Source organism: Eumetopias jubatus, unplaced genomic scaffold, assembly GCF_037043125.1.
Source record: "Eumetopias jubatus isolate StellerSeaLion01/CBP00866 unplaced genomic scaffold, mEumJub1_p1.0 scaffold_9, whole genome shotgun sequence".
NCBI lineage: Eukaryota > Metazoa > Chordata > Mammalia > Carnivora > Otariidae > Eumetopias > Eumetopias jubatus.
Genome location: NW_028274815.1, coordinates 52,609,192 through 52,625,168, shown reverse-complemented (window position 1 = coordinate 52,625,168; position 15,977 = coordinate 52,609,192). Strand labels below are relative to the sequence as shown.

General features: G+C 44.2%; 1 protein-coding gene across 2 annotated transcripts; it reads right to left on the bottom strand.

Moving 5' to 3' along the window:
* Window positions 1–1,145: 1,145 nt before the first annotated feature.
* On the bottom strand, window positions 1,146–5,625 carry TIMCC (TIM double twin CX3C motif chaperone). 2 transcript variants are annotated; one of them, XM_028116351.2, is made up of 3 exons: window positions 5,450–5,625; window positions 4,416–4,556; window positions 1,146–2,635 (listed from the first exon to the last, which is right to left on the bottom strand). In XM_028116351.2, exons 1-3 carry the CDS (start codon window positions 5,534–5,536, stop codon window positions 2,447–2,449), a joined length of 417 nt encoding a protein of 138 aa, XP_027972152.1. In that variant the 5' UTR covers window positions 5,537–5,625; the 3' UTR covers window positions 1,146–2,446. The 2 variants fall into 2 exon arrangements, with proteins under 2 accessions (XP_027972152.1, XP_027972153.1); XM_028116352.2 differs by lacking the exon at window positions 5,450–5,625 and adding an exon at window positions 4,971–5,428.
* Between the last annotated feature and the right edge of the window lie 10,352 nt (window positions 5,626–15,977).

Genomic DNA, 15,977 nt, shown 5'->3' with positions numbered 1-15,977 from the left:
CGTTTCGCGTCTGACGTCACCGATCCCGCCAGCCAATCAAATGTCGGCTGATTTCACATTTTACCTCGCGATACTTTGGGGGCGCCTGAATTTATCTGTCTCGTGTTTCCGATTGCGTCACCAGCGATTGGCCAAGATAGGGTTAGGGGTGGGGCCAGTCGTCTTCTCAGTTCCGTTTCCTTGTTTGTAAAATTGACATAGCAGCTTGGTCTCTAGTTTCTAGGCGAAACCGGCTTATCCCTTTTTGTGCACTTCCTTGGTTGCCTTCTTCATATATTAAGTGAATATAGGTTCTGGAGTAGTGGGCCTCTAATAGTTCTTTGGCATGTATTCCCGCATATTGTCACGCTAAGCCTAGCGTTCCAGTAACATCAATTAGCGACCTTTGGACACCAGAGAAGTAGGGTGATGTAGCGTTTCTAAGAATTTGAATCTAGAGCGCGGAAGTGGATTACCTATTGACAGTCCTCCAATTCTTGTAACACTGCCTCCAGAACCCTACTTGATGTGCCTTGCTCCTATATAAAAAACGTGAACGATCTCTAACGAGATACTCTTGACTTGAAAATCAACTCAAGTGTAAAGTGATCTCCGATTTGTTCCCACTTAAGTTACCCAAAAAAAGGCGAATACATATGTATGAATAAAATACAAATTGGGATTATAGAAGACTTAGGCCAAAATAGTAAAGCCTTGGTGATTCTAAGTAGGGGACGAGTCTCCATAATTCCATTCATTCCTAATGTTCAGGAATGGCTCTATTTACTAATGATAGTAAAGACTTAATTAAACTCATCACATAATTTATACTGTCTTGACACTCAAAATCCTAGACGTTGCATTTTCTCAAGAGGGATCATTAATTACCCTTTCCATCTTGCTGTTAGTGTTTAGTTGAAGCTAGAGTCCTGAAATGGATACTGAATTTTTTTAGCCTTAGTTTGTTTTTTAATGAATGGACTTTAAGTCATAGTGCTGTAGCCTGCCCTCAGTTCTTCCCATTTACAACGAACCTGCATTTGAATCATAGTTCATAAATAATTTTTACTCTTCATGACCTCTTAAGAAACTTATTTCACACACTACAAAGAGAAGCATCCTAAGAAAGTTATATATTCACTACCCAGACATAAGAAACATCTTAGTGGAGGAAAAACTAAACCTTTATTTTTTAAAACTGAACCACTAGGAAAATATATCACAGCCTTGAAACACCAAACACAGGCTATATTATCATTTCAAGTAATAAGCTGGTAAAAAGACAGTAAGGTCCTTATCAAAATGAAAAGGTGCTAGAGCTGGGGCAGGAACACTGCTTGCTGCAAAGGCCCCAGGCAAAAGTGGTATTTGGTAATAGGGGGTTGCCCCTCTTTTCCTTTAAAGGAATCACAGCTCACCCCTGATTGCCTACTTTTTCTCCATTGACCTTCCTGTTGCCAAGGGATTGTCTCAATAGGGCTCTGTTATTTCAGGGGGCAAAATAAGCAATACTGAGTTTAGGCCTTCATTCCATTCTGTTCTATAAAAACCAGGTTTTTCCACATCCAGTATTTAATAACTCTCATAATTAAGAAGACAACAGTTCCTCCTTCAATGTTCATTCCTGGATACTGGTATATAGTGCAATAAAAACCCCCTTTCCCTTCGAGTGTCACTTCCAAGATTGTCTTGTTGCTCTTCTGCAGATAGCCTCAGGGCCCATCATGGCAGCGAGTGAGAGGGAAAGTCCGCTTCCCATACCCAGTGTAACATCGCTTGTCATGTTTTAACAGGGTCTCCTAGCTGAAAGATATAACATATATTTCAAGAAATGTATATCCACATCTTGATGGCCAGGAACAGATATCCACAAGAACTGTTCAAAGTTCTTATCTGACTACCTCTCCCAACTCCACATCTTAAATCAATTTCATGCCCTTGTATATAAAACAAAACCAAGCAAAACAAAGACCCAGAAATCTTTTTTCCCTTCTAAATTAGTAACCTCGTGGATTTTGTTTTACAGCTTATAGAAAACGATTTGATGATCCTTCTGGTAAACAGGAGGTTGGCAACAAACAGAAACACCTCTGCTTATACCACCAAATCATAGGCAGGTTAGAGGAACCTGCCAGCCTGCTGGTAGCTGTGTACTGAGAACAATCTGGTATCTTGGAGGGCTCTGGCTTGGTACAAGGAATCCCTTGAGCCAGGACAAGCACATGAAATTTAGGCTATCAAAAACTTTCCTGTGACCATCTCTAACCCAAATTTTAGCACCAGTTTTTTCCATTTCACTTTCTAGGGTTGAAACATAAAGGAACCAGTATCCAGAGGCAAGTGACACATGCCTCACACTTGCTGCCATCCTTAATGTCTTCATAAACTTCACTTAAAAGACCAAAACTCCCATTTCTTTTTAAATAGATTCCTGCTGGTCAGCCCCGATGGCCAATTGCGAGGACTTCTATTTCCCAATGGACAAGAGAGACTCCTTCATCTTCTTGGTCATGGTCGGGATGAGGTGCATGTGGTCATCCACACACTTGGTCACACAACTCTCGAGCTGCCGTTTCACCTGAAGCTCTTTACTTCCCGCATCTATTGAATCTTTGGCTTTGTCATTGCAATGCATGGTGCATCGGGCCAGGCGGTCCTGTGGCAAGAAGGAAGAGGGCAGAGAAGGCTGAAAGGCTGGCCTCCATTTACCAAGTGCTTACCATGTGCTAGGCCCCTTTCTACATATTTTGGCCTCACATATATAATCTTGATCAATTAAAGGGACACTATAGTGCAATTAATCAAGATTATCCTGACTGAAATAGAGGGTGGCACCAGGAGGGTCCAGACAAAGCATGACAAGAAAGCAATGAATGATAGAATAAATTATACAGAAGCCCCCTGCAGAAGAGGGAAGTAACTAGAAGCTACCGTTGGTCAGCTATAGTTAAGACTTACATTTTGATTCTTTAATGTCTGTCCTTGCTACAGAAAAACACTCAAAAAATATTTATTGAGTATCTACTATGTGTCAGGTACTCTTCTAATGCTGGGGAATACAGCAATGAGTAAAACATAAAGTTCTTGCCCTCATAGAACTTACATTCCAATGAGGGGAGTTAGACAAAATGGGGGGAGATGTTGAAGAAGCAGTTAGATATATGAATCTGAGTGAATCTGGTCTACAGATACGAATGAATGTAGGAGTTGTCAGCCTATAGACGATATTTATTACAGATATTTGTAGCTATGAGACTAGAGAATTAAATCAAAAAAGGCCCAAGGACAGCGCTAGCACTCCGATGCTCACAGGCTGGAGGGGAAGAGCAGGAAAGGAGGCCAAGAAAGGACAGCCAGGGAGAGAGGTGGGAAACCACAGAGTGAGGTGTCTTGGTGCCCAACTGAACAAACTGTTTCAGGAGGCAAGTGATCACTGCGTCAGCGATGCAGACAGGCTGAGTAAGATAAGGGATGAGAAATGACCACCGGATTTAGCTCCACAGAGGGGAGTGGCCAGCACAGCTCTGGCGGAGTAGAAGAGTCAGTCTAATTAGAGAGGACTACAAAGTGAACAGAAGGAAAAAGTTATATAGCAATTCAAGAATCAAAATGTCAAAGACCCTATCGTGAAAATTAGCTGTCAAAATGAACACAAAGAAACCTCTGTGGGTTCAGGAAATTGGATAAGTTTGTCCTTCACAGTGTCAGTAATTTTGAAGAATTCCGTAGAGCAGAATGTAAAAATTGTATATTAGATACAATTTGTCCCATGTGAACAGGATCTCAGGCTATGAAAAACTGGTTCAGAAGTGGGCTCTGCTTTCTCTGGCTCCAGGAAGGTATAGTCATAGGAAGGGAATAAAATGAAGTTGTGGCTACCCTTTTCTCCCGAAAGAGATCCGGTAGATACCTTTTGCTCTTAGTGACCTCAGAGGGGCTTGTGAGGAAGACATCAATGAGTCAGTATTACTAATACTTCATATAAATGACTGTTCTTTAGTGACAGAGGAGCTGCCCTCTAGGTATAGCAAACAGGGGTGGTTCTGGGTGGGCAAGTCCAAAACATGACGGCAGGATATTGTGCCAATCTGCACCTCTTTATGACTAGCCTACTCCACTTTCCTGGGGATTCTACTAGTCTAAGAATGAATTAATATGTATCTTAGAAAGCTTTATACTATACGGTATATCTATTTCGTGTCTATGGGGGGAAAAGGCTCTTGGTCATGTACTCCTTTTTACATCATTTCTTCTATGGGGAATACTTATAGCACTCAACCTCCAGGAGTTTTCCCCCAAATTTCAAACCCTGTGAAGACTGGCTGGCCACAGGACTGTCACAAATGTTAAAAGAACCAAGATATTAGAGCCAAGAGTTTTGAACAAATAAAGAGCAACACCAAGGCCTGATGTCCTCTGCTTGGGATATTTCTCACCTGGAACTTCTCCAACTCACTGGTCACCAAGGCCTGAGCTTGAGCCAGAGGCGCATGGCAGCGTTCAATGCACTGATGCACCTGCTGCATGGAGGCCTGGCTGTCCTCACAGCAGCTGGCACTGCACCGGAACATGAGGCCCTGGGGAGGGAGGGCAGAGAGAGAGAGGTTAGGCAGGAAAGCCTCTGGGGCAGAGATAACCATGGAGTGCAACAGAGGAGCATCTATATTTGCATCTCTCCTAACAGGCACCAAGAACCTCAAACCACAAATGGGAAAATTATCCCCGAAGCCCAGCAGAAGATTTCACGGCCTTTTTGCTGCTAGCTCATTGGCACTTGGTGCATCGAAGGCTGGGGTGGACGGAGAAGGTGGAGGTGGGTCTGATGAAGTCAAATTCTGAAAATCAGGTACCTATACCACAGGGTTCAGAGGTCAGCAACCTAGTAATGTACTTTCCACCAGGGGGCAACCGATCCATTATCAATGACCCAAGAAGCACTACAACAGAAACCCCACAATTTTGTAAGAGAGGCAGGACCAAGAGCCACATACCATTTAGGGGATCAAAGCACAACGGCATATAAAGCAGCACTGTGTGGAGCAGACACTAAAACGGGCATGACACGGCCACTGAGGAAGCCAAGCGCTTTTGCCTTTCCGGTGTTTCACCTTGGCCGTGCCCTTTCTGGGCCTCGGTCCGCTCACCTGCGGAAGGGGCAGCACAAGACAGGAAGGCGGGGGAGGCCGAACGCCTCGCACTAGGGGCTTTCTAACGCTGGTCCAGGGTCTAACAGCCCCTCCCCGGAGCTGGCCTGGGGGGAAAACGGCTTCGCGCGTGGGGAGGGAGCACAGATTTCATTCGCTCGGCGGAAGCTCCACGAGTTGAGGGTGAGAGGTGCTTCCGAGGGGGCCGCGGCGACCCCAGGGACGCCCCGACTCGGGTCTGCAGGGAGGCGGGCAGCAGCGTACCGCGGCTGCGAGAAGGGAATCGCGGACTGCCAGGACTCCGCGCCATGACCCCCGCCCGCTACCTGCATCTTCCTGATGTTCTCTCTCTCCAGGCTCTTCACCATGGAGTCCACCGCCTCCTGTACCCGCAGCTGCTGCATCTCCGCCATGGCGACCCCGCGCCTCACCCACTCCGCGCCGGCGCCCACATGGAGTCCCGCGCTCGGCCCGCCCTCTTGCTGCGGCTGCCCGGGTCACCGCCACGCTTCCCCGCCCACGCCGCCGCCTGGCGTCGGAGAGGAAGAACTGCAGGCGCCTGCCGCGCCCCGCGCCCCGCCTCCCCATCGGGCTCTCAGGCGTCTGCCCCTCCTCCCCTCGTGGCCCCGCCCCGCACGCCCGACTAAGCCTGAGCCCCTATGGGGCTGGAGGGGACGCTGGGACTCACTGTCTCCTCTCTCCTTTCCTGTCTTCCTTCAGTCTTAAAAAATATTTAATCTGATTAACATCCAGATCAAAGCGCAGATCTTAAGTATATAGCTCTGGGAGTTTTAACAAACCTTGCCCTTTCGTAGTCAATCTCCACCCTTTCTCCCCCTACTCTCCCACCCTGACCCCAGGCAACCACTGATCTGCTGTTACTACAGATTAAATTTTCCCTCTCCGTAATTTCATATATGTATGTACAGTCGACCCTTGGACAATGTGGGGTTAATGTGGGATTAGGGGCCCTGACCCCCACCCCAGTGGAAGATCCCCACATAACTTTTTTTTTTTTTAAGATTTTATTTATTCGACAGAGAGACAGCGAGAGAGGGAACACAAGCAGGGGGAGTGGGAGAGGGAGAAGCAGGTTTCCCGCTAAGCAGGGACCCGGACGCCCTGGGATCATGACCTGAGCCAAAGGCAGATGCTTAACGACTGAGCCACCCAGGTGCTCCCCATATAACTTTTGAATCCCCCCAAACTTAAACTAATAGCTTACTGTTGACCAGAAGCCTTACTGATAACAGTCGGTTAATATATTTTGCATGTTTTATATATTATATACTATATTCTTATAATAAAGTAAGCTAGAGAAAAGAAAATATTAAGAAAATCATAAGAAAATACATTTATACTACTGTACTGTATTTATTGAAAAAAATCCCTATTTAAGTGACAGGTGCAGTTCAAACCCATATTGTTCAGGGGTCAATTGTACATGTGTTTTTAAGGTTGTGTCCCTCTTACACTGCTTTAGCTACTCTCACAAGTTTTGAATATAGTATGTTCAAACATTTTCTAATTTCCATTACAAATTCTTCTTTGATTCATGGATTATTTAGAAAGGCACCTCTTAATTTCCAAGCATATGGATATTTTTAAGATAACTTTTTTTTTTTAAGATTTTTATTTATTTGACAGAGACACAGCGAGAGAGGGAACACAAGCAAGGGGAGTGGGAGAGGGAGAAGCAGGCTTCCCACAGAGCAGGGAGCCCGATGCGGGGCTCGATCCCAGGACCCTGGCATCATGAACTGAGCCGAAGGCAGATGTTCAACGACTGAGCCACCCAGGTGCCCCGAAGATAACTTTTCCTATCAATCGGAGAGGCGACTGAATTACGGTTACCAAACATACTCTGTCTTTTGAAATTTGTTGAAACTTGCTTTAGGACCTCAAAGACTTTTCTGACTGCCTACTTCCCCACCCCCATATGCTCCTCTGTCATGCATTCCCTTAGCATCCCATACTTACCTGTGACAGTGCTCATCACTACTACTCATTACTTGTCCTGTGTTCTTTTTTCTTTTTTTCTAGAGTAAAACCTCTTCGAGGACAAGGACCACGTTTATCTTTTTCATCGTTCTTCCTAAATTCTTTGCTTAGTGTCTGGCGTATACTAACCCATTATTAAAGGTTTGTCTAATGAATGAATAATTTATTTTGTTATAGCAGTAATTAATCAAAAATATTTGGAAACCAGACAAAAGCAATAATAGAGAAATTAAAAATTTTAAATCCATAAATACTACCCTACTATTTTAAATGCCATTGTTGGCATTTTTCTTAAATTTTTTGGATTGAACACGATAAACATTTATTTCTCATAAATCAGCTGAAGTTCAGCTCATGCGGCAGCTCCAGGACTCCAGTCTAGTTCTAGTTGTGCTGCTGTCTCCAAGGGCCACACCCTCCTCTGCATGGTCTTGATTTCTTTGTTTCCAGTCCCTTTTCCTATGTGGATTTTTTTTTAAACACTGAAGTAATAGAATATATATATTTTGATATCTTGCTTTTAAATTATAAGTACTTTCATGTCATTATGTACAAATAAAGGGAAACGTAGCATGTGGCTAATGATCAATGTTAGGGAGAAGACTGAAATTATAATACAAATGGAAACACTCAGTAAGTCCTGGGATGGGGGCTGGTAAAACCCCAGATGGTGAAGCAATCCAAGAGCTGAGGGGACACATCTAACTTTGTAGAACCCTAGGATGGTGACCAGAATCCAGAGAGATGACTGCATGGTAGGTCCAGGTAGAGAGAGCCTCAGGAAGCCTGAGAATATCTCTTTCCCATGGCCCAAGATAGGAGCTACCTAATGATCTCTCAGCATTGGGGAGAAGCACAGAGCCTGAAAGTAGAGAGGCAGAGCTGGACCTGGACAAATCTTGTCACCTTGACTTTGGACTTCTGGCCTCCAGAACTGTGAGACATTTCTGTTGTTTTAGGCCACCCAATTTGTTGTGCTTTGTTACAGTAGCCCTAGGAAATGAATGCACATGTGAAATAATATTCAGCATCACTAAAAATTTAAGAAATAAAAAACATCAGTGTTTTTTATAGTACTGTTAAATTTGTTAGATATCAGGTTAAAACCAATGGTAGGTAAGAATGAGAGAAGGGGCGCCTGGGTGGCTCAGTTGGCTGAGCCTCCAACTCTTGGTTTCAGTTCAGGTCGTGATCTCAGGATCCTGAGATTGAGCCCCTTGTGGGGTTCCACGCTCAGCGGGGGGGGTCTCCTTAAGACTCTCTCTCTCTCCCTCTGCCTGCCCCCCCCATGCTTACGTGTGTGTGCACATGGTCTCTCAAATAAACACATCTTAAAAAAAGAGAATGAGAGGAGAAAAGAACATTCATACAGGTGATGATGTAATGAGGTGAATGGTGGTGGGGACTTAGCTGTAGGGCAAGGCTATTGGCAATACATATAAGCCATAAATATATGAAAACCCCTTGACTCAACAACTCCGTTTAAAGGAAGAACGTAGGGAAATAATGTTTGGAAAGACATGAATAAGTAGGTTTACTATGGCATTTACAATAGTCATATTTGGAAGCAAGTAAATGTGTAACAGGAAACTGATTAAATAATTAATAAAAGTACCATGCAATGGAGTGCCCTGCAGGCACAAAGCATGATGCTGTAGAAGTATTTTTAGTGACATGAAGAGATGTATGTTCCATTTGATTGGGGGAAGAAATCAAGTGACAAAGGAGTGTACATCATGATTATATATATATATATGAAAATTTGAAGAATTATACAATAAAATGTAAAGGTTTGTTATATATTGGTGATGAGATTATAAATGATTATAATTTTCTTCTGAGTATTTACATGGAGTTTCTAAGTTCTCTGCAATTAATGTGTCTCTCTTGGTTATATAAAAATTCTCTCAAAAAAACTCAAAACATTTCATCATAATCGATAAGCAAGAGAGCAAGGATTGATTAGCTCAGGTAATACTGCAGCTCACTCAGCAACACTTTAAAATTATTATTATATTTGGGGCGCCTGGGTGGCTCAGTCGTTAAGTGTCTGCCTTCAGCTCAGGTCATGATCCCAGAGTCCTGGGATCGAGCCTCACGTCGGGCTCCCTGCTCAGCGGGGAGTCTGCTTCTCCCTCCCCCTCTGCCTGCTGCTCCCCCTGCTTGTGCTCCCTATCTCCCTGTCAAATAAATAACATCTGTATAAAAATAAAATTATTATTTTTATTATTAGGTACTTTCCCCATAAAGACTTAAGGTCATGTAACTGCCCAGATACGCTCTTTGGACACAAGGTTAGCATGGGAAAGCTCACTACATGGCCGCCGGTGCTACGGATTTCTGTTTTCATGCCGACAGGTTGGCCTGTCCGTAACCATAGCTGTGCCCAGATTGCCGTAATGACAGCCTTGCCTCACCCAGCTTCCTGAGAGGACGCATTCCTTCCTCCTTGGATCACAGAATGCTATTCTGATTCCTGAAGGTGTGGCCAATCCTAGCTTAGTACCTGCTTGCTGAGGACCCGCCTTGACTCACTCGATCTTCCGATCTTCCCTACCAACGATCTGATTGCTACCATGGGATTTTATTTTATTTTTTTTTCTCAGCTCCTTCAACTTGAAGAAAACACCCTCCTGCTCACTTCTGCTGTCCTGCCCATGTAAATCCCTCTAAGGTTTAACAGAATTTTCTTTCCTCTGTAACTTTGGAAAGGCAGGTGACCTGGTGTGTGGCAGGTTTAATGGAATTGCCAGAGTACACAAAATATTTCTGATAGACGTATCCTGGTCACGTGTTTACAGTAGTTACTCATGAGGATCTGCTGTTAACCTCTCCATAGATACATGTGCACACATGCACATAAACACACACACAACTATGTAAAGAACTATAAAGCACCTTATAATTGTTATCTTATTATCAGGGATGCTTTGGGCTCACTTTTTAAAAATTTAATTTTATTTTTTTAAAAGATTTTATTTATTTATTTATTTGACACAGAGAGAGAGTGCAAGCAGGGGAACAGCAGAGGGAGAGGGAGAAGCGGGCTTCCTGCTGAGCAAGGAACCTGATGTGGGACTCTATCACAGGACCCTGGGATCATGACCTGAGCCAAAGGCAGACGCTTAACCGACTGAGCCACCCAGGCGCCCCTGGGCTCACTTTTCACTTTGATTCTTTTGAGCCTATCAATAAAGTAGAAATAAAACCATAAGGACAGACATGGGAGTAGCTTTTCCGCTTAAGGAGAGATTTGTGACTGGAGCCTAAGCCTCTCAATGAGGGCAGGTCCTGCATTGTATTTTTTGTTCCTTAGCAACCATTGACTGTCTGGAGAGCGAACTGACATTTACTGAACACCTGGTATGTGCCAGGTACCCTAATAACTACTTTGGTTCCCAAAGAGCATGTTCAGAGACCTTGGGTTACTTGTTTCATTTCTCCAAAAATGGTGCCTTTTTGGGTTGTTCTGAGGAGTAAATGAAATAACCATGTAATCAGGACTGGCACATATTTGGTAGTAAATTGTTCATTTATTCACCAAAGTTATGTGTTAATCAGTTGACAAAAATGTGACCCTAGGCTTGCAGGAACCCTGCATTTCCCTGTATTCCCTATATTTCCCCTTGGAGCAGTTCAGTATTCGCTAATTCAGCGCTCATGGCAAATTTATAGAACTTTGTGAATAATGAGAATAGACCATCCTTTGCCTCACCCAAGGTAGTGGCCTCTGCCTATAGAGGTTCATTAGTGCCTAAGAAGATTTGGGTGCTGAGCTAGGCAACTAGAGAACATCTCCAGTAAGACATCCATATTCCTAGAGGCTGTAGCTTGGACCCCGGGGCAGGCCCTGCCTTGGCCTCTAGCACTTGGTTTACGAGGCTCAGAGTGGAGTTCTCTCTCCTCTGCACCCTGCTGTCCAGGTACCAGCATCATGTTGCTGCCTGCTCCCCCACGCAGCCCAGAGGTACCTGGGGGAACCTTATGATTTAAGCTTTTTCAGCCTGTGGCCAAATTTTCTGGAAGGACCATGTACTGCTTTTATAAATGTGGTAAGAAAAAAGAGAACCCTGAACAGAAAAGCTCTCTGGGCTGAGGGCTGAGGTCCTGGGGGTGTCTGAGCTTCCACCCCGTGTGCAGACCCTTTCCTCAAGCATGTCACCGCCTGATAGTTTGCCCGTTGCTAGCCCTGCCCTGCCCCCTGCTAGCTCACAGTCCCTCACCCACACCCAGGCCAATTTCTCTTTGCTTTCTGCCTTGTTTGACAAGATTAGCAAGATCCATTCCCAAGAATGGGTACTGAATTTTACAAAATTATTTTCTACATTTATTAAGATGAGCACAGGGCTTTTCTTCCTATTAATAAATTGTATTAATAATATTTATAATGTAGAACTGTCTTTACATTCTTCAGCTAAATCATACTTGGTTGTGGTATGTAATTCCTTTCAATACTGCTGCATTTAACTTGCTGTTGTTTTATTTAGGATTAAAAAATACTGTTCATAAATGAGAATGGCCTTATGGGGATGTAATGCACACATGATGACTATAGCTGGTAATACTGTATTGTATATTTGAAAGTTGCTGAGTAGATCTTAAAAGTTTTCATCACAAGAAAAACAATTTTTTAAAGATTTTATTTATTTATTTATTTGAGAGAGAGAATGAGAGAGAGAGAGAGCATGAGAGGGGGGAGGGTCAGAGGGAGAAGCAGATTCCCCGCCGAGCGGGGAGCCCGATGCGGGACTTGATCCCAGGACTCCAGGATCATGACCTGAGCCGAAGGCAGTCGCTTAACCAACTGAGCCACCCAGGCGCCCAAGAAAAACAATTTTGTGACAATGTGTGGTGATGGATGTTAACTAGACTTAGTGTGGTGATTGTTTTGTAAAATATACAAACATCGAAAAAACGCAAATATTGAATCATTATGTTGTACAATGGAAACATAATGTTTCTATGTCAATTATATCTAAATTTAAAAAAATGAAAAAAAAGAAACGAGAATGGTCTATAGAGTTTTTTGACTTGTACTTTTCTTGACTTTGGATTCCACATTATTTAAGATTATGGAATCTTTCCATTTTCTATGATTTACACTTATTTTTATTAATTAATTTTTTAAAAGATTTATTTGTTTTAGAAAGAGTGCAGGGGGGAGGGGCCGAGGGAGAAGGAGAGAGAAACACAAGCAGACTCCATGCTGAGCGCGGAGCTTGGCCCAGGGCTTGATCTCATAACCCTGAAATCAGACCTGAGCCGAAATCAAGAATCAGGTGCTTAACCAACTAAGCTACCCAGGCACCCCTATAACCTACATTTAAATGAGTTTTGAGGAGGAAGTCTCTGTTTATATTGCACTGACTAGTCTTTGGCCAATCAGCAGTTACTGTGTCAATGGGTAGCTAGTCTAATTATCACTAGGTCCCCGATCTTTTCTCTGCTGTGACTTGGATGGTAACTTTTTGGGGTCTTGCTCAGCTTGTGTCCCTGACCCCAGGACCCACCCCATTCCTGCCTTATTTAGGGCAAACTCAGCCTTGACCATAGTCCTCCTGAGTCCCCTCAAAGATGGGCAGCCCCTCTTCTGCCCTGTGGCCCCTCCTCATTTCCCAGTACTTTCCTCTTGGCTCTAGCCAACCCCCTTACGGCGGATGGAGTAGGTTGGGCCATCTGGTAAAACTATCAGGGCCCAGTCATTCAGAGGTAAGTCCCAGAGACTCCTGCATTGTTGATCAATCCAAATCTGCTCTTACTTGGGGTGAGGGGACAATTTTTCAGACCAGAGTCAAACTGCTCTCTGAGTCCTGCATGCCTACCTTGATTCTCCTGATCACAACCGTCTCTCCAAGTCCAAACTCGGTCTACCCAATGTTTTTCCATGAACCTCTGGAAGCCTCAGAGTATGCTATACAAATCTTTAGTATCTTATTTCTATTTTGTTGATAATCTTAAAAAAGGTACAATCATGTCTTAGACTATCTGGATGACCAAATTTTGTATAGATTCTCCCAGGCGATTTCAGGATCCATGTTTGCATCTCTGTTTACCATCACATCAGCACTAAGTCATATCCCCCCAATTTTTTTTTTAACTTATAAATTGAAATATTTTCTCTAACTGCAACCTTGGATAGGCTAGTGGACAAGTCTGCAACAACAATCTTAAGCCTGGAAATTTCCTTCTCAAAAGAAGTCTATACATTCTTCAAGTTTCAACTGTTCTAGATTGCTTTGTCTGAGACCACTCCCTCTGCCAGGGGAGACTCCTTGGAGTGCTTGTGCTCACTTTGATACCTTTCTAGCCATCCCTTGCAGTGTCTCCTCCTAATCCACAACTGGAATCTGCATCAACACCTGCTTCCAATCCATGGGCTTTGCTGTGGGTGAGTGAGGGCTTGGGCAAGACCTTTGGGTACAAGGAGAACAGAAGGTCCTGAGCCCCTCCCCAAGTAGGCACCATGGTTTTCATGTTGCATCTCCAGGTCCCAGCAGCAGGGGTAACTACACAAAAAGTTATAACCACGTGGCAGCTTTTCACCAGCTTCCTGGTGTGAACTCAGGGGAAATCGGGGCAGCTTGGAGACAGTTGTTTTACCCCGTGGGGTCTGTATAACGACACCACTGTACACAGTGGAGATGAATGGATCTGATGTCATTGTGGCTTCTGCCCGCATTGTCAGCAGGGAGTGGGAGTATGCTGGACACACTAAGGACACACAGGCAAATCAGATTTATCTATTTAAGACAGTTATTTATAAACTCTCTAGATGGTTTATACATATAAAGAAAATAATAAAATATCCAAATAAGCCCCAAGGACCAGCTCTCTGTTTTAGCTACTTAGCATCTTGAAAATTCCAGCAATAGCTCCAGTTCTTCTGCTTCTCCTCATGAATGCCAGGAGCCCACCAGTCCCTCAGGGGCCCCGGACAGCCCTCAGGATGGAGACCAGAAGAGGTCCTTAGCATGCCTGTGAATCTCCTCGGTATCCTTTCTCCTCTTAAGAGTCTGAAACAAAGAATAACTTACCACTTGGGCAGATCATTTCCTCTTCTTGGACTCAGTCTTCCCAACCAAAAATGAGGTTAAATCAGTGTAATAAATTCCTCTTCTGGGGGCGCCTGGGTGGCTCAGTTGTTAAGCGTCTGCCTTCGGCTCAGATCCTGATCCCAGGGTCCTGGGATCAAGCCCTGCGTCCGGCTCCCTGCTCGGCGGGAAGCCTGCTTCTCCCTCTCCCGCTCCCCCTGCTTGTGTTCCCTCTCTCTGTGTGTCTCTCTCTGTCAAATAAATAAAATCTTTAAAAAAAAAAAAATTCCTCTTCTGTGAGGTGATCCTCCAAATCCTAAAATCAACCAAAACCAAACTCTCAAAACAACACAGGTATTTTTTTCTTCAATGTGTTTAAAAACATGCAATAAAATAGAAACACACACACACACACACACACACACACACATTGTGGTTATTATTTTGTAATAAGCTATCTTTGAGGGGGTGGTGCTGCAGGCCTGGGAATAAGAGGTGGAGGGTAGGCCGCAGGTAGGCAGAGGTGGAGGTCGGCCATCTCCTGGATGATCGCTGCCCTGTCAGGTCTCTTGTAACTATTACAGAATTTTTTTTTTCTTCAAGATTTTATTTATTCATTTGAGACAGAGAGATACAGAGAGAGAGCACCAGCAGGGGAAGAGGCAGAGGGAGAGGGAGAAGCAGGTTCCCTGCAGAGCCAGGAGCCAGGCGTGGGGCTCGATCCCATGACCCTGGGATCATGACCTGAACCGAAGGCAGACGCTTAACCATCTGAGCCACCCAGCCGCCCCCACTGTTACAGAATTTTGTCAGAGGTTGTGCTTTTTGTTCTTTGTGCAAGAAAAATTAGTATTTTCACTCTATTATGAGATAAAATAACATAAATATATACATTGAATCATTTTGTGTAGCATTTAACTTCCCTAGGAGAGCATTTTGACTGCTTCCTTGAAGCCAAGTGACCTTGCTCACATTCTGTTGATGGACGATGGTTAAAACAATGTCTGTTAAAGTTTTTGAGAAAGCATTGGGTTGTAGGGCCTTTACATTTCTTTTAGGCCTGTGAATCTACATTGATAGGGATGGAATTCCGGGATGGAAAGAAGAAAAAAAGGTAGGAGGCCCCATCCAGTATGATCTTAGGGATCTATCAAAGCAAAGTGTGTGTATGTGTATATGCAGCTGTGTGCACAGTGTGTATGAGAGACCAACACTGAGGTACAAGGAGGCTGAAAGTAACCTGAATGGATAGGGACTGCTCCTATCAGGAAACACCTCACGTAAAGGGTCTACCCAGGAGTCCTTCTACAGCTACACACACACCCGACATACCCAGAAACACGATGAAATACACCCAGACACACACAGACATGGATACACAGAGACCCACTCAGAAAGACAGATGTGCGCACACACGCAAACATGTTCAGATATACAGACACACACGCAAACGCTGTTTTGTATTCTTCCATGAAAATACAGTCAATTAGGGGGTGCCTGGGTGGCTCAGTTGGTTGGGCAACTGCCTTTGGCTTGGGTTGTGATCCTGGGGTCCTGGGATTGAGCCCTGTGTTGAGCTTCTTGCTCGGCGGGGAGCCTGCTTCTCCCTCTCTCTCTACCTGCCGCTCCCCCTCCTTGTGCTCTCACACTCTCTCTCTGTGTCAAATGAATAAAATCTAAAAAAAAAAAAAAAAAAAGAATACAGTCAGTTAGGTGCAGCCACAAGAGAAGACAGGAGAGGCTCAGGAAAACAAAGTTTATTACACTTATGGGTCCTAGGAAGCATGGCACACCGTACGGGGCCACATGCGAAAGACAGCAA